Below are 21,848 nucleotides of genomic sequence, written 5' to 3'. Positions count from 1 at the left end.
AATACTCCCAAGAAGCCCTTTGTAGCTGCAGCATTGCTTTAAAAAGCTGTCATGTGTGTCAATTGTGTTCCATTCTCCGATAGCCTATATTTAACTGTTGCAATTTAGGCTACAGACTGAATTCTTCATGGCTGCAAACACTATTAGAAATTTTTGGTGTTGTTTTTTCTTCCCCTGTCAGCTAATTAGTGGTAATCCAAATTTCAGTCGTTGATGGCAACAGACTATCACATGCGCTACAATAAGGCAATTTCCTCGGCTCCCCAACTACTAATAGTGGGTCCTAATTAGCCAAGATTAACAAAGCATTGCATTGTGCTCTCTCATTGTACATCAAATGACGGAGGCAGTGTAATTTCCAGCGCATCAGGATCCAGGGTAGCTGTTCCACTACTGCAAGGCTGCTCCACGGCAATCTTCAGCACCACGTGCACAACTGTACAGCCCTATCTGCCCTACTAAAACTGATAAACTTGGAAAGCGCTCGCTCTCATTTCCAAAGCCGATAAAAAAGTTTGCATGCTTTAACATCTGTTTATGATTTCCAACATGGCTTTCATAAACATCAAGTTAACGTGGTCTGGCTCCCCAGCAAAATAAATCCCATTAAAAAATAAGAAAAAAAAAAATTAAAAATCTCTGATTACAGTAGGTTTCTTTTTACATGAGTCCAGCATGTAAAGTGTATGTTTATTGTCAGCAGTCAAAAAAAAACCCCAGAGCCCTTCACTGAGCTGTGGTGAGCCCAGGCTTACCTCATTGGAATGCGTCCTGTTCTGGTGCTTGGCTCTGTCTGAGGCATTGGAAAAGGCTTTATTGCAGCCTTCATGTTCACAGACATAGGGTTTTTCACCAGTGTGGGACCTCAGGTGTGTCTTTAAGTTCTCCAGGCGGGAATAGGCTTTGGAGCAACCCTCAAACTAAAATTAAAAAAACACAAGAGGAGTGATTAATTAACCAGAAAAATGTGATTTCCCCCCCTGCCTAAACCCTTCTCATCTGTTTCTCATTCTTTCCTTTTTGCTTCCCTCTAAAGGGCTTGTGTTTTAGAGAACAACATCCACTTTGTTGGGAGAATTCACTTCCCTAGGCAGGCAGAAAGTTTCAGCAGTGAGTCATATTTAAGGTGCTGCTCCTTGTTGGGTACCCACCTGACATTTCAACAAGAGACTCTTTTTCCAGCAGGGTTGAACACTCCTCCCAGGGCTCTCTTAGTCCCTCCTCCCACCTCTCTGCAGTCAACACATTCAGAAATGGAGGTCCTCGCCTTCCCACAGAGAGAACTGATGGATTCTTGACAGTTTGACCAGCCTTGCAACTTCACTAGCACCAGCACTGGAAAGGCCAGGCCATTCTTTAACACACAAGGAGAAATCTAGCAGGCTTTGAAGTTTCCCAAATTACAGCTTGGGTCTACTCTCTGAGGATGCTGTGGTCAGGCCATCTGACATTACTAGTTTAAAACCCAAGACTCTCAATCTTAAAGACAGATGGATTTTTGGATGACAAAACAGGCAACGAACTTTCCTCCTGGAAGGAAAACAGCTACCCACTATGACAAGCAGCTTGGGAGGCATGGTGAGGCTTTAGGCAATGTAAATCCTGCCCACCCCCCTCTCTGGCTGGGCTGGAGGTTTCTCCCTGCACCTGCCCTGTCTGCAGCATAGGAGGATTTCACCTCAAACCCAAGAGGCTGTTATAAATGCTCTTTGACAAAACAAGTGGGAACTTAAAACAATTGTGAAAGGTATTAAGAAATGCAAACTCTAGGTAGAAATTATAGCTAGATGCTACACTCACTGTTCAGCTGGGAGTATTGAAAAGCCCATGCAAGCACCTTAAGACACACTAAATTTCAGCAAGTGTCCCCCCCTGTTGTGATGTATGCAAGCTGCAAGGTGTTGTATTTTAGTCAGATTACTCTAAACATGTCTACAGTTTCAGTCCAGATGTGAAAAAACAGTGCTATGTTTGAGTCTTGGTCAGTGAAGAAAAGGTGTCATAGAGGACAAGTCATGCCACAGCTCAGTGTCTGATTTCCCCGTGGGCAGCTGAATGGTTCTATGTGTGCAGGCATCTGGCCCTTTTGAGCAGAAGCCAAAGGAAGCCACATGCAGTAGCAGTGGTACCTGTCTTGTGCTCAACAGGCATAGGACTAGCCTGAATTGCTAATGAGTAGGGCAAACATGCAGCCCACTGAACCCCAGGAAGCATGTAGGCACAAATTGTTGTGCTGGAAAAGAGGCAAGGTTACTGAAGCTTCCAGTTAAGGTCTAGCATAGGGATGGTGAACATAAGACAAACTTGCTCTGCTCTCTTGATATTCAGACCTCTTTAAGGACAGTAGGAGTGTCCTGCAAGAGTTGATTCTTTCCACAGCTTTGTCAGGGTGGGATGGATCCAGTTCTCATTCCTTAGACAATTTTCATTAGCCCATTTGGCCCAAAGAACATATTTCAGCTTTGAGAAAGCACAGTATATCCCTTTATTCTCTTGCCCTGTGCAAGAGAAGAACTCAAGTTGCTTATAGTTATTGAAATACATCATTCTGCTTGCTAGCAAACAAAGGGAACTCAGCATGAGGCAACTCATGTGTCCATTCTGGTTTTGCTGGATATTAATACAAAAATGCTGTCATTAAGAGCAAAAGTACTGAGGCCACATTTTCATACAAGAGCTTCTCAGCAAAGCAGCCTGTGTGTGTTCAGAGCAGTTGTTCCCACTCTTACGCGTGGATTTGATTATGTCAGTGGGAGTTCTGGCTGTCATCTGTTGAAATAATCCTTGACCGAATCCCAGGCTGCAACTAGGCTCATCTGTAGCTTTATGTACACCACAAACTTCTTGTCTGAAACAAATGGTGCTTTGAAAAATCACTGCCAGACTTGGGCAAGGAATGCTTTGCCACAGAAGGGCACCTTCTGCAGAGCTGCTGTATATCTTAGGCAATCGGAAAACAGTGGCATAGTGCATGTGGAGAGACTGCAGTTCTCCAGGAGGCAGAGGATGATCTGAGACTCAGACTCACACAGCCTCGCCGTTGCTTCAGTGTGACACAACCACGGCTTGAAAGAGGCAGGATTGTGCAGGATGGTGCTTTTCCCTGCTCCATTACAGCACTGAAGAAGATGCAGTCCCTGCTGCTTTTTGTCTTCTGAGTCCCTCTACCTTCAAGGGCATGGCTAGACTTTCCCTCACTGTTCACATCATAGCACACCAATGACTAAAATTCCTTCATACTTTTAAGGAAGATTGGTAAAGCACTGGAACTGGGCAAACTGCTTTAGAAGATTAAAACAAAGGCATGGCCCTGTGCTCTGGGGAGCTTATGCTCTAAATTAAATGAACACAGTGCTGGAAGATTAATAAAGGAACCACACAGCAAGCAAATCATACATATCCTACTGTTTGTATGCAGGAGCTGGGGCAGAGCCAGGGAAGCAGTAGGGCTGGAAGTGACTAATGGAGCAGAAGAGGAGGAAGACATGAGAGGAGTGTTCAGACATCTGCTGAGCAGAGAGGCTCATCCCCAAGATGCTGGGGAGAGGAACAGCATAAAGTTGGTGTGGAGGAGGTATGAAAAACTGGCAGGAGAAGGCAGGGAGCAGAGGATATCAAAAGGCAGGGATGGACTTTCAGGAGGAAAAAGGGCTGAAGCATATGTGGAAAGACATGAAGAACACCTCTCCTCTCGGATCAGTTAGTCACAGCCACTGAATTCCACAGCTTGTTTCTCTCGTGTCCTGTATCAGGGATCTGTGGCCTGATCCATGCCAACCGGTGGGGTGATGGGAGACTCCATGTGTTAGGGCTTTAATGTCTTGAGGTTGAGGAGGAAGCAAGTCCAGCTGTCCCATATGCTAGATGGGCCTGTACCCACAGGGTTGAGATACAAAGCAACACCTCATGCTCTTCCTCAGGCAATGTTTAACACTAGGCACAGTGCTGTTTGTATGCAGAAGGTTGTCAGACTGAGCTCCTCATGGAGTTTAAACACGCAGAGGCTGACCTCACCTCTGCATTGAGAGAGCAGAGGAAGGAGGTATTGGCTTGTGAGCAGACTTGGGTACATGGGTGAGGCAAACTTGCAGCCCCAGCAGTAGTACAGGGTGATGCAGAGTTAGACACAACCAGGGTTAGGTGGTGCCCCACAGTGTGGAGCTATTGGATTTCCTTCTTGGATGTAAGCAACTGATTTGGCTAATTTTCCACCTTAAGTGACCTCTCCTGAGTCACTCTGTATCTGTAGTAGAGCTGAACCCATTTTCCCCAAGGAAAATTGTCCCTACTAACACCTCGACCATCCTCTTCATCACTTGCCCCGTGTCTAGAGTGTACCCTGCAAGTAGCTGTAACTAGGATGCAGAGAGCTGGACTCTCCCTGAGCTGGGTGCTGGCAAATCCCCATGGAGAGCTCTGCTTGAAGCCATGCCTATCTCTGAACACACATCTGTCTGATCACTGCAGTCCAGTGTCCCACTTGCCAAGCTGAGATGCTCACCGTACACTTGTGTGGCTTCTCTCCAGTGTGCCTCCGCATGTGCACCACCAGCATGTACTGAGCCTTGAAGGGCTTCTGCTCCCGCGTGCAGTCCTGCCAGCGGCAGACAAACTCCTTCTTCTCCCCGTGGATGTGGTCGTTGTTGATGTGCTGGTAGGAGAGAAAGGAGAAGCAGGTCACTCCTGGAAGAGCTGATGCCAGTGAAGCACGTGCAGTGCTCCAAAAGCCAGCCATTCCCTCCCCAGTGCCTGTGGTCAAGAATTGCACCTGGCTCCCAGGTGCACAGATAACACTGGGGAGAGGAAAGCCAGCTCTGCAGTCTGATGTGTCCTGCAGGAAAAGGCACACAGCACACAGCACACAGAACTGAATCCAAAGAAGCTATAAATGGGAGGTTTGCTAAAGCAATGGGGACTCTTGGTGCTAGGGAGAGAGGAGTCCTCTCAATCTCCAAGGCTGCCTGATGCCACTGTTGTGGGGCATGACAGAATTGGTTTTGTCTCTGTCAAATCCTCTTAGGCAGCTGGGACCATTTCTTGGAGTGCTTCTGGAGGATGGGGGAGAGAAGGAGACAAGACTCAGCTGGACTCGATGATCTTAGGGGTCTTTTTCAACCTAAATGACCCAAGACCTAAGACATCCACCTGCTTGTCCAGCGCTGGCAGCTTGCAGGAAATGACAGCATCTGTTAGCTATGCACAAAAAATTTGGTGGCCTCAATTACTGCTAATTGCTTGGGTCCATGAAATCCTGTGCTGGGGTGTTGAAAAGCCAAAACCAGAAGGGTGCCTTCATCCACCCTGGGAGGAAGATGAGGGCTGCTTTTTCCTAGCCCAGGGCAGACGAAGCCCTGTTGAAAATAAACAGAGATGAAGACCAGCCCATCAGCAGCACCACTCCCTCGGTGGCCTTGTCCCTTTGAATGGGGTCTCACTGCCAAAAAGTAATGCCTGTCCTCGCTCCCGTGTTTTCAGCAGACATGCACTGACAGGAAATCCTAAAATAAACCACTTTGAGTTTGGATTTTGTTTTTTTTGGTTGGTTTTGTGCTGAGATTTTTTTCCCCAGTCCCCGCCTTTGTCACCCTGGCCAAGGCCAGGCACACATGTTGTGGATCAGGATGAGACTTTCTTGGGGTAGTGAGGTAGCATGAGGACACAGAACCATATTAAAACAGAATCACCAACCTTCATGGTGATTGGTCACAGCCAAACTGAGCCCAGGCATTTTGTGTGCTGTGGCCAAATCCTCAGGGAAGGGATCTGCTACATGGGGCACCAGGTCTACCCAGTGGCAAAAGCAGGTGTGTAGTACCCATTTGGTCTCTTGGGCACCATAGGGAAGAACTGAGTACTGTAAAGGTTATGAGAGGCTGAATTTGGTTCCTATGGGTTTGGAGCTGAGGTGCCTATCGTTCTGGTTTCACAAAGTGACATCAGTGTGAGCTCTTAGCCTCAGATGGTAGAAAACAGGTGAACCCCAGAGGAGATCCATGAACACACTAAACCACATCCAGTTAAAACTAGGAAGACGTATCTCCTGGCTCTGTGTGGGACTCTGATTTACAACCAAGATTATGCATGGCATAATGGGCCAGAGAAAGACACATGTATGGGAGGGCTACTGTAGCCCCCACTTCAGGGTTAGTAAGTTGCTTTCTGACTCTGAGTAACATCTGCTTCCCATGACATGGTGGAAGAGCATTTACACAAGTCACTATATTTCAGCTATGGCTCAATAGCCTTCATTTAATGCCCAACTGGCCGGAGGCTTTTCTTGGGCTTCTCTCAAGTGTGTGAAGCTTAGCTGTGACCTTCTAGGTTGGGAGCTGCAGTGGGGCTTGCAAAAATATGTCCTCACTCTTGTTGCTCCCTTTTGACACATACTTCTCCCACCAGCACATTACCCACTGTGTATGGAGAATGTATCCTGCACACCCAGGTACTTTGCTCTGCACACAAACTAGAGTTTTTCCATGCATGGTGGGATGCCACCTTCTCAGAAGTTGGCCCAAGACATCTGTATTTCATTTCCATGTGTATTTTGGGCATACCAAATCCACAACCCCATGTTGCTAGTAATCATAGTACAGAAGCCTCCATTTTTATAACCTTTCAGATTTAGGAAAATCTTGTGACATTCCACCAAATATTTTTCTTTTGGTTTTCTCTGGAAATAAACTGTGCTGAGCTGCCTAGATCTGCCCTGTATTTTGCTCTGGGCAGAGTTAAAGAATTTTTTTTTTTTATATCCAAGAGGGAAACACACAAATACTACTGGACAAATGTGAGCCCAGCCCATCTGACTGGGCTGTTGTGGTTTAACCCCAGAAAAGCAACGCCCCATGGCATGCAATGCACAATCCACTATGCACTTTATCAGTCATTTAGCCTTGAAAACCATTTCCAAGTCCATTTGTATTCAAGGACTTGTCGCACTAAACCAGTGACTTTTGGCAGAGGTTGGCAGGTGTTAGCCTTCGATGGATGAAGAGCACATGCCCAAAGCTGTCATTTAGAGTGTGGTCTCTCTGGGCTAAGATCATAGAATCATCAGGGTTGGAAGAGACCTCAGGGATTATGCAGTTCCAACCCCCCTGCCATGGGCAGGGACACCTCACACTAGATCATGTTTGTGTGCAGAGCTTGGGAAAATAGACTGATGCCTACTTGGTAGCATCTAAACATGACTAAAATTAAGGTATCTAATAAAATTAAGAGCAGACGCAAGCCCTCAGGAGGAGGATTTTACATGGGTTGTGCATGGGTGGCTTCTGGCAGTCTTGGAGTCTGGTTGGGGCAGGCAGCAAAAGGCTGCTTGAAAGGCTGTGTGAAAGCAGAAGATAGCAGGCCTTGTCAGAAAATTTGCTGCAAGCATCAGGGTTGCTGGGGCTGGTGCATTTCCAGCAGCTCTGGGCTGGCTACAAACAAATGGGGCTTGCACAACAGAACATAAATAAGGACTGGGAGGGTGCTAAGCTCTGAGGCAGGATGGGTCTTGGATACAGATCATGTCTGACTTCACCAGCTTTTGCTCAGAATTTGAGAGATTTGTGGACCCCATAAGCTAGAGGAAACCAAACGGTGGATTCCCACGTGAAGCAAAGCACACAAAACGTTCTTGGAATTAATTAGAACTGAAAATCTGATTAATGACTTGGGTTGGGCATCCTTCAGAGAGCAGTTTTGACACTGGTTTGGGGACATCACTGTAATTACAAAGCCCTGTTTCCCAATTTTTAAAAAGTCAACCTACTTTCTATATTCTGGCCCCAGCTGGAGATACTGGAGCATGTTTCCAAGCTCTGGGAAGTGCTCTGTTTTTGTGGCAGGGACGAGTTGAGCAGGTCAACAGGCCCTAAGTGATATGGCCCACAGCTCATGTGACAATAGCATAAAAGACTTCCATGACCTGGACAAGAACCGAGTATAGTATGGATGATCCCTAATCCACAGCTGGTGTAGGCACATGGGAGGCTCAGTGAATATGGCCAGCAAAGAGGGAAGGGCTCAGTTCCCTTCCCTGTTTTTCTGATCAGGTCCTCTGCACAGAGCCTTCTGTCACTGCACAAGGGAGACTGAATCTGCAGCCTCAGCAGCTGAGATGAGAGTAACATCAAATAATCTATGAGAAGCATCTTGCAGCTAAACTCCTTGGGGAGCAGCGACCTGCTTTGGCAGTGTTTACACACCGCATCTCTGATTTGCACCTTTAGTAGCTCCCAGAGTGAGCTCTGGCTGTACAGCAGCTAGTGATAAAAAATGAGGACAAGTGCATAGAAACCCAAATTTATCGCCGGGGTTTCCTCCCGACCATTACTCACATGGACGAGCTGCTCCTGAGTGTCATATTCCTTTGTGCACCCTTCCCAGTGACAGTTTGTCTCATAAATAACCTCAGGCTCCTGTTTGCATTCATCCTTATCTAGATCTTCTTTCAGGTCTGTCAGATGCTCCTGCAACACACAATGGTGCATTTTAGAAGGCAAAATTCTTTCATCTGAATTCCTCTGTTACTCATAGATTTTTGGGCAGGTGTCAGCTGATCACAAACTGTGCTGCTTGTAGCAACATAATGTCCTTGATTGCTGCAAAATAATGAGCTAGAGAGTTTTGGTCACAGGTAGAAAAAGATCAGAGTTAATGACAAAATGCGAAACACTGAAGCCACGGTCACAGTGGTGCCTGGCTCCTGCTAGTTCATGGGCAGTCCCAGGAAAAGTTGAAAAAAGGGATAGTCTTGCTTTGGACCTTTGGTTGTGTTCTTTGCTGGAGCAAAACTTCTGATCTGGGGGAGCGAAGAAATATGAGCATGAAGAAACCATGCTGCAGTCAGTGCCTGGTGGTTATCACAGTCACCTGACATGTGGGGGTGGGGCGCGGAGAGGAGCGGAAGGAGGCTGTTTTCTGCATCTTTCAATAGATAAGAAAATTATACCTAATCCTTACCCAAAGATTTACATCTGCAGGGTGCTCCACAGAGACAAAGTGGTGAGCCCTCAAAGCACTCCTCTGAGACAGAGAAGTTTGGGAAGCTTGAGTAAGACCCAGTGATGAGTGGGTTGCAAAGCAGAGCTCCAGGGGCTCTGGACTCATAAAGGAGTTACTTTAATGTTGGGCATGCTGTGAGCTCTCTTCTAAACTTCTTGTCTAGTCAGCTTCTCAGTGCTAAATGAAGCACAGAAGATTTTTGTTATGGCTGCTATGAGGATTAAAGCATCTGCACCTACACAACAGTGTAACATACCGCAATATTAGTACAAGTCAGAAGTAAGAACGACTGCTGGCTCCGTGTGTGTGTCAGACACGTGCACTACAGACAAGGCAACCAGCCAGTATTGGCTTGGGACTTTAGCAATACAGAACTCTGCAGGTTTTGACCCCCTTCATTCCCTTTCCTATCAGTTACTACTATGGCCCAGTGCAGGGCATCCCACCTTCAGGGCAGCTTTAGATGGGAGCATCTGGGGTGACTGATCACATCAGATGCTGTCCCTCATGATTCGGTGCTCCAGTTTGCTTTATTTGTAGACACAGCCGGACCTGTCTCAAAATGCCTGTGACCTGTCCAAACATCTCCTTTCCCACCAACACCTTCTCAATGCCTACTGAGGACAATGATTAATGACCTAATTGCATTATATAGCTTGAAAAGTGAGATGTAGTGTATGAAAGTTCATACATTTTCATCAGCTAGCTCATGACATATGTGCCAGATGTGATTTTTCAGTTCAAAAGTCTAGATATGGAGAGGAAGAGATTTGTTTTAATTAGCCCTGAATTTAAAAAACAACCCCAAAAAATTGTAAGGTGGCTCTTGGAAGAGAAAATTAGTAATATACAGAAAGACTTCAGAAGATTCAAACTACATCAGAGCCCAGAGCAACAGTCTGATAAAGTTAAAACAGTAGCTTCTTGTACCTGCAATTTCTGTGAACATTATTTCAGTTGAAATGTTTCTATTCATGCAAAGTGTAGTTTTTGGAAAGATGAAATTTCCCACTAAAAATTATTTTGCCAAAATTTTTGTGTTTCCCATTGGAATAATTAAATTGAAGCAATTTTCATTTTTTGAAAGAGGATTGACTTGATTAACTTCTGTCTAGTTTGACATTAATCTGAATCTGTACTGGAACTACTGTGGTATCATAAGAGCAGAGTCACTCAGGTCCCTCGTGCTTGGTGCTCCACTGCATCCTACAAATCCTGTCTGGACTGCATCTTTTATAGCCCAAGCCATCATGGGAGATATTGTCTGGTCAAGGATTTTAAACACTCAAGCCACAACTCACATGAGGCATTTTCAGTACAGCATTTCCAAACCAAAACACACGCTTGCCTTTTTGGGATGGGTGATATTCACACTCTATAAACATGCATTAATCAATAATTAACTGATTGTAACTCAACTTTTCAGCACAGTGTCCTGCAGAACAGGAATCCCCAAATTTAGCAAGTTGCTGCCACTTAGATCAGCTGAAGAGGAGGCATCAAATGTGTCTTTCAACTTGTTCTGCTTGCTAAGTATGTGTTGCTTCTCCAAGGTACTTTCCAGTAATCTCCTGGTCAGTACTGAAATGCTGCAAGTTATGAAGCCTACATTTCCTTTGGGGTACTACTTCACAGATCTGCTAACTAGCAACTATTAGATGACTAGTATGCCTTTTCCTTTTCTTAATTTCACCTTGCTCTTCTATCAAAACTCCTTGCATCACTTGAAACTACTCCCCCACTTCTTTCACCGCTTATTTCATGTAAGACCCATTAGATGAAATTCTGGGGCAGAGCTGCAAGGGCGACACAGGCTGATGCTATTCAAGCACTCCCTGCACACATCTCTTCCCATTGGAGTAAAGAAGGGAGCATGACGGCCATTGAGCAAGCAGCTGTCTATCCCATAGCTCCTCTGTTACGGGTGCTTTGAGCAAGCAGGTGATGGCTTTCAAATCTTTTTTCATTTGGTGCAAGAAATATACATGTGGCCCTATTAGCCTGGGTGGTGGCCAGATTGGTTTTTCAGGGCACGTGCTTTTGCAGTAGTGTATAGATGCACTCCTAAACTCAAAGCTCCAGAGAGGTGCCTCTATGCCCTAATCGTGCTGACTACAGCATGTTTATCTTTCCCTGATATGCTATCTTCATCAATTTTACCAGCCCCCTGATGACTGCACACATTGCTGTCCCCATGCATCATGCTGAGACCTGCTCCTGAACCAGGGCAGAAGGAGAAATTTGTCATCAACTCTTCCATTCACTTGACAATAACATGGCCTAATATTTCATGAAAATGAAGTGCCCAGCACACTCCTGATAGTTTACAGTTGTGATAAAGGACGGTCAGATGGATACTGTCAGCCATTAAACAGTTTGCAATCACAGAGCTCCAGAAAGAAAGCAAAGGCCTTTGGGCCCTTCTTGGTGTCAAATGTTGTGTCACCAGTGTAAAGGATGCTTCTAGGAGCAATTCCTAGTTGAATTGAGAAGTCATCTTTTTTTTTCCTGCAAGCTTTCTACCTACATGCAAGATTCCCTCATAATCTATGTTTCCTCTGAGATACTAATCCTGCTTGCTTTGCAGCACACAAAACTCGGATATCATTTTAAAATCACCATGATTGAAGTATTCTCTCCTTCCTTTATTCCTATCCAAGCACAACAACTGCAAGCTGAGTCACAGACATCCATCAGATACTTCATTCAGTCATCATGGATCTGCCTTGTCCCTTGCCGGACTTCATGTTCCAAGAGACACTCGCCTACTTGGCAGACTTTGATGTCTTGCTCCCAGTTGCAGCAAAAGGTGCCAAGAGCATTGTTCCCAAAGATAACAAGACCCAGCAGCTCACTATCTTGGCCTTGCAACATGTCCCACACCAGCAAAGTTACCTGTGTGGTTGGGGATGCTGGGGGCAAACCCTCGGCTTCAGTCTTGACTTTGCTGCGCTTGTTTATTACCGGATTTACTGTGCTGCTCACGGCCGACTCACTGCACTGCTTGCTCTAGGAAAGAAAACCAAGCAAGATATGGCAACAGGGTTTGAGATGAGAGACAGACTGCAGCCCACCTCCTCATTAAAAGTTTACTTAAAAGTCAGGCAAGCCTGAATTTCAGGAGTGGCCAAGGACAACTGTGTTAGTTCGTTGGCCCAGGTTTCACATGAAATCTAGCCTGTGTTGGTTTTCACAGGCCAGAGAGATGGAAGAGAGGAAAGAGTCAAGACAAGTGTCAGCCTCTGCAGGCTCAGCACAAGCTTGGCCTTGCTGCTGCTGCTGTGTTTCAGAGTGATCCAGTCCCTGTCAAAGCCATCATAACCTTATGAAACCCCCACCCAAGCCATAATTTCATTTCTCAATGCAATGAAATGATTTGTTGAGAAAATGAATTCCTGGGGGAAGTTGGGGGCTCTGGTTATGTGTGAGGGCTCCAGAGTGCTGGATGCATGAAAAGCCATGTGTATATTTTGCTAAGCTGCTAAAAAATGAGAGCAACTTCAAGAGAAAAAAAATCCCATTGTATGTGAAAAAAAAATTGGAACATTAACACTTTAAATACACTTTTGCTAACTGCTCAAGATTGGTCCTGCAAGTTATTAAACAGAGGCCTGACTCCTGCCAGTCACATTATTTTGGTAGCCAGTTTGTAAGAGGAAAACAAAACCAATCTACCAAATAACCTTCAATAACAAACAGAGTTTGCAGGGCAGCAGCCATGAGAAACCCTAAAACAATAAACCAGTCTGAAAAGTTCAGTATGATACAACTAAAACAACAATTTGAAATGGGTGTGAAATGAGGTGAAGCAAGTCTTTGGGGAGAAAAGCAACTGCAATTTAAACTTCCAAGGAAAGAAAATGGGAAGGAAAAATGATTTAAAAAGGTACTAGTCACATTCACTAGCCCTGAGGTTGTGGAAGGCTTATGCACACATGCACATGCCTGTGTGAATTCACAGGCATTTGCAAGGATGCATTGGAAGGGTGGGATGTTATGCACATCATGTCATTCCTAGTTTTCTAAAGCTAGCTCCTATTTTGCAAACCTTAATCAGCAGCAAGGCTACCCCAAGAGAGAAATCTACTGAAAAAGAAGGAAATGTATGTAAAATGGCTAGAGGTCTTAGATAGGAGGCACTTCTTTTTTAGAGAGGAATAAAGTGCTTTAAGACCGTTGGCATGGATCACATCAGTAGAAAAAGGAAGGAGGAAAGGAGGAGTTGGTGAAGGAACTGATGCAACTTGGTTCACAGTCCTTGGGTACTTATCTAGCAAAAGACTCCAGCATGTGCTGAATTCCCTTGATTTCAATAGCACATAATGTGTTCAAGATTTGTTGCCTGAGATGCCCCTACAAATCATGTTCAGTGCTTTGGTGGATCAAAGTCTTTCATTCCTGCATGAGTAGGTACATGGTAGGTACATGGTGCATGTAGGCAGGTGAAGGGTAGATAGGTACATGGTACCATGTAGGGGTAGGAGTGCAAGATTTGGCTGTGCCTAGTCCAGAAATGCTTTGCCAGGAGGAAGAAAAAGCAAAATAATGGGAGAATGTGAGTACAAAGAGAAGTGGGTAAAACTTCCACAGCCACCATGAAGTGCCACAGCACTCATCCCATGGAGAATGTGCCTCCATTTTCCTGTGTGCCATGCATGGATGGCCATCCTTACCTGGCTGGAGTCAGAGATGCAGTTGCTGTTGCTGCTGATCTGTGTTGGTGGTGGGTTAACAGAGAGGACTGCCATGTGCTGCCGTGGAGGGAAGGTCGGGGATGGCTGGATCAGGGGAGGAGTGTGTCCAAAGGCTGAGCTCAGGCCTCTCTGCTGGGTCAGGATCTGCTGGTACGTCACGGGGTTAATCGGGTGGGGGAAGCTGAATGCTGGACTGCAGCAACAGGAGGAGATAAAATGATGAGGAGTTATTTTAAACAGTATTTATTACATTAGCAAGTGACTGATTCAAGTTTGGCTTCCTGGAGACTCCAGCAGACAGGCTGCAATGCCCCAGCTAGGTGTCTTCAATGCTATGATAAGCCTGAAAGCCTGCTCCACTGCAAAGACAGGATTTGTGCCTCAGCAACCTTGTGAATCATTTCTATGCATGTATCAGACTGATTATCATTTCTTTGTTTCCTATATTTTAAAACAGCCAAAGCCCTTGGCCAGGAGCACAGAAGAGGATGTGACTTAGATGCATCTGTCATTCCAGCTCCTGAGTTTCCTGAGTTTTCCCAGGCAGACCTATTCTACCGACTCACAACCTTGGGGTTATGCTATCCTGGATACAAAACACCCAGCATCACCTGGCTCACCTGGCACAGATCACAGCAGGGATGAATAACTATCCATTTAACATAGTACAAACACATGTAATTTCCTCTGCATTCAGGTGAGGGGAGTGCTGGCTCAGGGGACTGCTGAAGTATGTCACCCTTCATATCTAGGTCACTGGTTCAGCTCCAATCTAGGTCAACAGTGACCAGAAACACCACCAGCTCCCGGATGCTTGGGCACTAACTGGGGCAACAGGTCTGAGTCAGGATGCAGCAGTCAACAGGGTTAAAACCAAAGTCCTGCTTTTGGAAAGAAAGGGTTAATTCCCAAGAGTGAGTCCCTTTGGCAGGGACTGAGAAATAAGGGAGATGCTCTGCTCCCTGTACTCTAGGTAAACAATGCACAAACCATAGACTCTCAGGCCAAAACCTGACTATTTTCCAGGGTGGTCACCCTGAAACTTTACGCTCATGACATTTTCTCTCACATCACTAAAACTGCCCATGGTGTGAGTGCCCAGAGAATGGGGCCATAATTAGCAACATGCTTAATTTCTAATTTAGGGAAAATAGTGCTGGTGACCGTACAACTAGTGCTTCTGTTACAAAACAGTTAATGACAACACAACCAAAAGGATAAAGGGCAAAAACCGCTATGGTGTAAAAGAGGTTTGGGAGTTACACATAACAAAGATGGTGTTATGCTACAGTGAAGTCCAAAAATGACTTTCTGAAATGCTACCAGGATCCAGGTCTGAGCAGGTAAGAAAGCATTTAATTTCTGCCACTAAGGCATTGTTAAAAATAATAACAAAAGAGTCTTTTCACCCCAGATTGCTGAGATTTAACTTGTTATATCTGTAACTCAATTTACAATTCCTGACAGCTAAGATACACCTTTAGAACACCAAGAAGAATTTAAAGTTCCTTATTACTTGATTATGCCCTTGGAGGCCAACAGCCGATTATTGGGTCAGACTCTGCACTCTACTGATTTGTTGAGAATACCAGATGCTACTCTGAAAAACTTAAAATCTATATATAAGATGAGACGCTACAGGCATGTCCAGTAAATGACAACAGGTGAAAAGACCAGAAAAGTATGATTTACTACAGTAGGAGTTGCAATGTTAGTTAACATTGTGTTAGATTTTATTGTCAGTTTCTAAATGATGCAGCAAACTAAAGTAACTCATAAAATGAAGGTGCCTATTACTAATGGCAATCTCTCTCTTTTCCCCCTGCAAATTTTAGGGGCGTGCATGATCTTTGTAAACCTTTGCTTTGCAACATCAGTGTTAATTAGATCTAACATTTTTAACAGTTAAGTAATAAAAAGAATAACAACATTGTGAAACTTGGGTGAAGCAATCGCGGCAGGAACTGACAACAGCGAACTGCCTAGTGTAAGTGCTTTTTAATTAAGACTCAAACAAAACTTTACTCAAGGGCTTAGTTTTGTTTTAAATATGTTTTCAGAATTGGGCTCCTCAATCCACCCAGACAACTTTTTTTTTTTTTTTTTTTTTAAATGTGGGCCAATAATTTGCAGAATACTTTGGGGCAACCTCTTAAATCAGAAGGTTTCTTAACCAGTTCAGCTGCTCACACTGAGCATTTTGTTAGATGAATTTATTCTCTGTTTCTGCTTGCAGGGAGGAATGATCATACTGTAATTACTGGAAACTTGGTAATCAGTCATCCCAATCCAGGAAACACCCCCCACATAAACCATAAAGTACCCTTACAAATGCAAAACCAGCTGGGGGCTTTGATTTAATACAGTACACAGCCCCAAGGCACAAAAGCAGAGCTTGTAAGGAAGATCTCCCTTGCTGGAGGATCACCTCTCTTCTTGAGGCAATGTTTATGCAGCTGAACGGTGCCTATCCCAGAGCTTTACCTGATTGTCCCGGCAGATAAATGACCATATGAGCCACTTGCTGCTGAACTGCTTCTGGAGTTGTTGATATATGCCACAAGGGAGTTCGGGGAGGTCCTGATCATTGTCTGGAGATCAATGCTGGCATCAGACAGCGGAGAGATAGACAGCGCTCGTTTTCGGCTTAATCTTGGAGTCACTCGTGGGCTTGAAAACCGAGACACTGTAGGAAAGAAAGACTTTGTCAGACAAAACCAGTGGGCTGCTCCCTTCCTGCGGGGGGGCAGGAGGTGTGGAGACCTGCTGCACTCGTGACTGCTGTGGGATGTTCGGGAGCCAGGAGCAGCGCAGGGACAAGCTGCACTTTGACAGGAAGTTTCCTCTCTGCCAGGTGCTGAATGACAGGGGTCAGGCAGCATCACGACCGCCCGCTTGCTTCACCCTCCACAGGGAATAAAAAAGAGAGGCCTGTCCATCAGCCCTTCTCGTCAGCACGAAATTAACTTAAAAATTAAGAGGGAAAAGGCTGTGCAGGGTCTCCATGAGCACAGCTCTCCCCATTGACTTGTTGGCAGAAGCGGTGGGCCCAAAGAGCTGCACATTGAAGCTGGGGTGACCCTTGGAAATGCTGTGTGCTCTTGTGTGTGGAGTGAGCGGAAACCAAGAGTGTGAGCACAATGCTGACCATCCAATTAATGAAGGAGGCGAGGCTCCAGGAGCCCCGAAAGTAAATTAAGAGTTTTAAGAAAACCAATTTGGCAGCTCAGGCACAAAGTTCAAGCTCTCCCCCTCCAAGAGGATCTGCCAGTGCCTGGACCCTATTAGCAACTGTCAATCATTCTTCAGGCATGAAGTAATTTCCAACCCTGCCAGTCCTGTTTGTGGATCTGCAGTATGTGGTGAGTTACTACTGTATGAATTTGGCCTCCTCCAGCCTTTCAGCACTGCTAACTGGAACAACTGACTTAATCTAAAGGAAACTCTGCTGAGGCCTGACCCACCTGCAAATCTCTGGGGTGGCAGGGATAGAAGCTGGGGATGGGCCATAAAACAATGTTCCTCAATACCAGAGAGCCAGATCCAAAGTCTGTCAAAGCTCTAGCCCTGTCTGGAACAGGTCATCCCTCCAAAGTAACAAAAGCAGCGTTTAGGTCATATATTTGAAAAAGACTTCTAAGGGTAAAATACGCCACTCAGCTGCGGGTTTTAGCTGGTAATCTTCATCATCCACTCTGGAGCACAGGTGGGCTCAGCTGCTCTAGCTCCCTTCCATGATGAGTGCAGCACTGTATTACCAGCCGGCTTTTCCAGCAGCAGTCTCTCCAGACCACTTGCTGTGGGTATACCCTATTAAGCTCTGTGAATAATACAGTAACTTGCCGAGACAGGCAATATGAGCTATTTTCCTCTATTTGCTTGAAGGGATTGATTTTGGTTGCGTATCACTAAACACAAGCCCAGCATTTTGCAAGAGCATAAACTTTCTGTCCTGAGGATAGTGTTGGTATGTGACTGGGATGTACAAAGGAGGTAAAACATATCCTGCCAGTGTGACCAAATAGTTCCTTGATTTGTGTTGGCTAGCAGAATCTTGTGTCAACATTTCTCTGAGACCAGCAGTCTCCACATGACTCATTCATGTACCTAAGTGGCTCTGTCATTACCATGCCTGGCTGCTGTGCAATCAATGGGGTTTACTACCACTGTCTCCTCATCATTGCACAAGATAAATGACTGTTGCAAGGTCCCATTGGAAGTCCGAGGCTAAGTTGTTACTTGAACCAAACGCTGTTGTGACTTTCGTCCTACACCTCTGAAGCTTCAAGAGTTGCTAGTTGCAATGCCTTTACTGCAGTACTGACAATATAGGGAATTTCTCCTGAAAATCAGATTGTTGCATATATTCAGCACAACTGCATTTTCCAGCTTCCATGGGGCAGGAAGATGATAGAAAAGATGACTCAAGGATCAGGTAGGAAACAGAAAGAGCACAGAGTGGTCTGTGAAAATCACCTCTTGAATGTTAAAGTTGTCCCATGATTTGGAGGGACTGGACTCAAATTTTCCAAATGTTTGTGGCTGGCAGACTCCAGCCCCATTCTGCTGTGGTAAGTGGCACTTAACCTGGTGAGCTGGAAAAGGAACAGCCGGTTTACAGAGGCCCTATGGACTCAAAACCACAATGAGCAAATGAACTTCCCTCAGCAAAGGCTGCCCCTGTCTAAAGGCTGTAGTTAAGAGTTCCCAGACTTCACATCTGGTTCATGAAATCTGGGCCCTACCAGAGGCCTCGACCAAACAATGAGGGCTGCTTGGGTCTAGACCATAGTGGTCAAAACTATGCTGTCTAGAACATATTAATGTATTAATGCAATTGATTTGAAATAATTAAACATTTTTTTTCATTTCCACCCACTCTGTCCATAAGGCATCTTGATTGGATACATGGGCCACAACGTGGAAAGACCTGGGCGCTGTTTTCAGCCCTCTCTACTCATATCTCCTTGAGCAAAATGTTGCTTCTGTCTGGGCCCCCATTTCCTAGCATCATCTGTTTAGATGAGCTCCTTTAGAGAGGGTTTGTGTATATTGCACCAACTGTGATGGGACTCCAGCTCAGCTGCGTTGTCAGTGTTTCTGTCCTACAATAATATGTGTCTTTCCAGATATAGATATTGTTTTCTGCATTTGCATTCCCACAGTCTCCTCCTTCTCTAACTGAAGGAAGCAGGCCAGATTTGACAGTCATATTTATCTCTGTTACTCCCACACCTCAAGGGAGATCTGTTTATTAATGTGCCACTTCCCTTGATAAATTACTAAATAGAAAGAAAAGCGTTGTACTCATTTCTCGCTGTTCCTTCCCATGATTTATGTCCATAGCACTGGTTCAGCCATTGGTCACCATTAATTTGCAGAGGGAAGAAGTCCCGATGCCCAACAGAAACCTGAGTTTCAGCGGTGCAAACAACATGTTCACCCCTCCCTGCTGCACACAGGTAAGTCATTTTTTCTTCATGCAAAACTCTGCTGGAAGCTGTCAGATTTGCAAGCTGGCCTGGGAATTCTCCAGCCCAAAGCCAGTAATATGCACTGCATTAGTGTCCACTCTAATTCAGATCTTGCAAGTACCACGGGCTATCCAAAATGTCCGGTAGTAGATCCAATAGATTGGGCTTGTGCTTTACACAAAAGCCTCAGGTCTTGTGGCCTTCCAGGGAAAGCTATGACTTAAAATCATGCTGTGGATGAACAATTCCTCTCTTCTCAATGACAGCTCACCCAAGGTGCCTGGGAAAAGCAGCACCTGGGAAACAGAAAAGGTGTTCAACCACATGAAGAATTGCATGCCAATTGCATTTAGGAAGAGGGAAACTTTTAAAAATTATTATTCACAGAATCACCAAGGCTGGATTCAGAAGCAGATAAACAGCATTGGGATTGTTCTAGATAATAAATGTGGCCTGACATAATCCCCTGATTGGAGGACACTGAGCATGAATGTTGAATGATACCAGGCAGCAGCAAAGATAAGCAGTAGTGTAGCTGTATGAGTAGGTAAGGTGTTCAATATGGACTGACTGACAACCATTTGAATATGCAGGCAAAATCCTCTGATGCTTGGGGTCCAGAGGTGTTTTGAAGGAAAAACCACATAAAACTCCTTCAGCAGTGACTGTGCCCAGAGAAGTAAATGAAGGTGGGATCCTTTTTCAGACACAAAGATGGACAGCCTGAGGAGGATTTATCACTAGCACTTCCTCTCTATTCTCCCCTTCAGAAATGCTGACTTATCAAAATAAACAGGGATAGTTCCAAGACTTTTTTTTTTATACTTGGAAGATGTGTTGGGGGAAGTTTCCAAACTGTAAGAGTACCTCCTTCCACACTCTTGAAAGAAGAAAAAAAAAAAAAAAAAGAAGGGGAATTTTCTGTTGTTGCTTTAAAAGACGTTTCACTCAGAAACCTAAAATTATCACACAATCAACCAGGTTGGAAAAGACCTCAGAGATCATCAAGTCCAACCTATCACGTAATACCACCTGACAACTAATCCACGGCTTCAAGTGCCACATCAAATCTTTTTTTGAACACCTCCAAAGATGGTGACTCCACCACCTCCCTGGGCAGCCCATTCCAATTGCTGTTGGTGGTTGCCTGGGAGAAGAGGCTAACCCCCACCTGGCTACAACCTCCTTTCATGTAGTTGTAGAGAGCAATAAGGTCTCCCCTGAGCCTCCTCTTCTCCAGGCTAAACAATCCCAGCTCCCTCAGCCTATCCTCATAGGGCTTGTGCTCAAGGCCTCCCACCAGCCTCACTGCCCTTCTCTGGGCATGTTCAAGTATCTCAATGTCCTTCTTAACCTGAGGAGCCCAGAACTGGACACAGAACTCAAGGTGCAGTCTAACCAGTGCTGAGTATAGGGGAAGAATGACTTCCCTGCTCCTGCTGGCCACACTATTTCTGATACAGGCCAGGACGCCATTGGCCTTCTTGGCCACCTGGGCACACTGATGGCTCATGTTCAGCCAGCTGTCAACCAGTACCCCCAGCTCCCTTTCTGCCTGGCTGCTCTCCAGCCACTCTGTCCCCAGACTGTAGCACTGCATGGGGTTGTTGTGGCCAAAGTGCAGAACCTGGCACTTGGACTTGTTAAATGCCATCAAGTTGGACTCTGCCCATCTGTCCAGCCTGTCAAGGTCCCTCTTCAGAGCCTTCCTACCTTCTAACAGATTGACTCCTGCCCCAAACTTGGTGTCATCTGCAAACTTACTAATGGTGGACTCTATCTCCTCATCCAGATCATCAATAAAAATATTGAACAGGATGGGGTCCAGCACTGATCCCTGGGGGTGACCACTAGTGACTGGCTTTCACATCTGCACTTTCAAACAAATTCTGTCGCACTTGGAAAACATGCTACATTTATGCACTCTTTTTTTTGGACATGCTAAAAGCTTGGGCATTATTTATTTGGTGTATGTTAGATGAATTAGCTCTGAGAGGAAGGAACTTGGTTGTATTGTTTTTGCACAATCTAAAGGTACTTATAATTCAAAACTGTTTCAGATTTCAAGCTGCAGCAACAACAAAAAATCCTTTGGCCTGAAATAAGACAGGAAATTTTCACAGAATCACAGAATGTTAGGGGTTGGAAGGGACCCTGAAAGATCATCTAGTCGAATCCCCCTGCCAGAGCAGGACTGCCTAGAGTAGGTCACACAGGAATGCATCCAGGAAGGTTTTGAGTGTCTCCAGAGAAGGAGACTCCACAACCTCTCTGGGCAGCCTGATCCAGTGTTCTGTCACCCTCACAGTGAAAAGGTTTTTCCTTATGTTCATATGGAAACTCCTATGCTCCAGCTTGTACATGTTGCCCCTTGTCCTATCATTAGACATCACTGAGAAGAGCCTGGCTCCATCCTCCTGACACTTGCCCTTCACATATTTATAAACACGAATGAGGTCACCCCTCATTCTCCTCTTCTCCAAGCTAAAGAGATCAAGCTCCCTCAGCCTTTCCTCATAAAGGGGATGATTGTCGCCTTCTCTCTCAGAGTTAGGAGGAGATAAAAATGGAGAAGAGGACTGGTGCACAGAAGGGTGAAGTGATGGCTGAGTTCAAAGCTCTGGGCATTGGTGATAGCCCATGAAGGTCAATAAAAAATAATTTACTGCAGGCCTATGCACCCTGCCAC

The 21,848-nt window shown here is 45.3% G+C and overlaps 1 protein-coding gene across 3 annotated transcripts in view; it reads right to left on the bottom strand.

The window, feature by feature from the left end:
- GLI2 (GLI family zinc finger 2) overlaps positions 1–21,848 on the bottom strand; it is a 193,412-nt gene that overhangs the window by 10,787 nt on the left and 160,777 nt on the right. For all 3 annotated transcript variants that reach the window (XM_054176191.1, XM_009911123.2, XM_054176201.1), the window contains exons 6-11: positions 16,170–16,371; positions 13,665–13,878; positions 11,887–12,000; positions 8,325–8,456; positions 4,502–4,651; positions 756–920 (exon numbers count right to left, since the gene is read on the bottom strand). In XM_054176191.1, coding sequence (XP_054032166.1) covers positions 756–920; positions 4,502–4,651; positions 8,325–8,456; positions 11,887–12,000; positions 13,665–13,878; positions 16,170–16,371 — 977 coding nt within the window. The remainder of the gene's footprint in view (positions 1–755; positions 921–4,501; positions 4,652–8,324; positions 8,457–11,886; positions 12,001–13,664; positions 13,879–16,169; positions 16,372–21,848) is intronic.

This window comes from Dryobates pubescens, chromosome 2 (genome assembly GCF_014839835.1).
Source record: "Dryobates pubescens isolate bDryPub1 chromosome 2, bDryPub1.pri, whole genome shotgun sequence".
Taxonomy (NCBI): domain Eukaryota; kingdom Metazoa; phylum Chordata; class Aves; order Piciformes; family Picidae; genus Dryobates; species Dryobates pubescens.
Note: the sequence above shows the minus strand (reverse complement) of the source record. Positions and strands in the feature narration are given on the sequence as shown.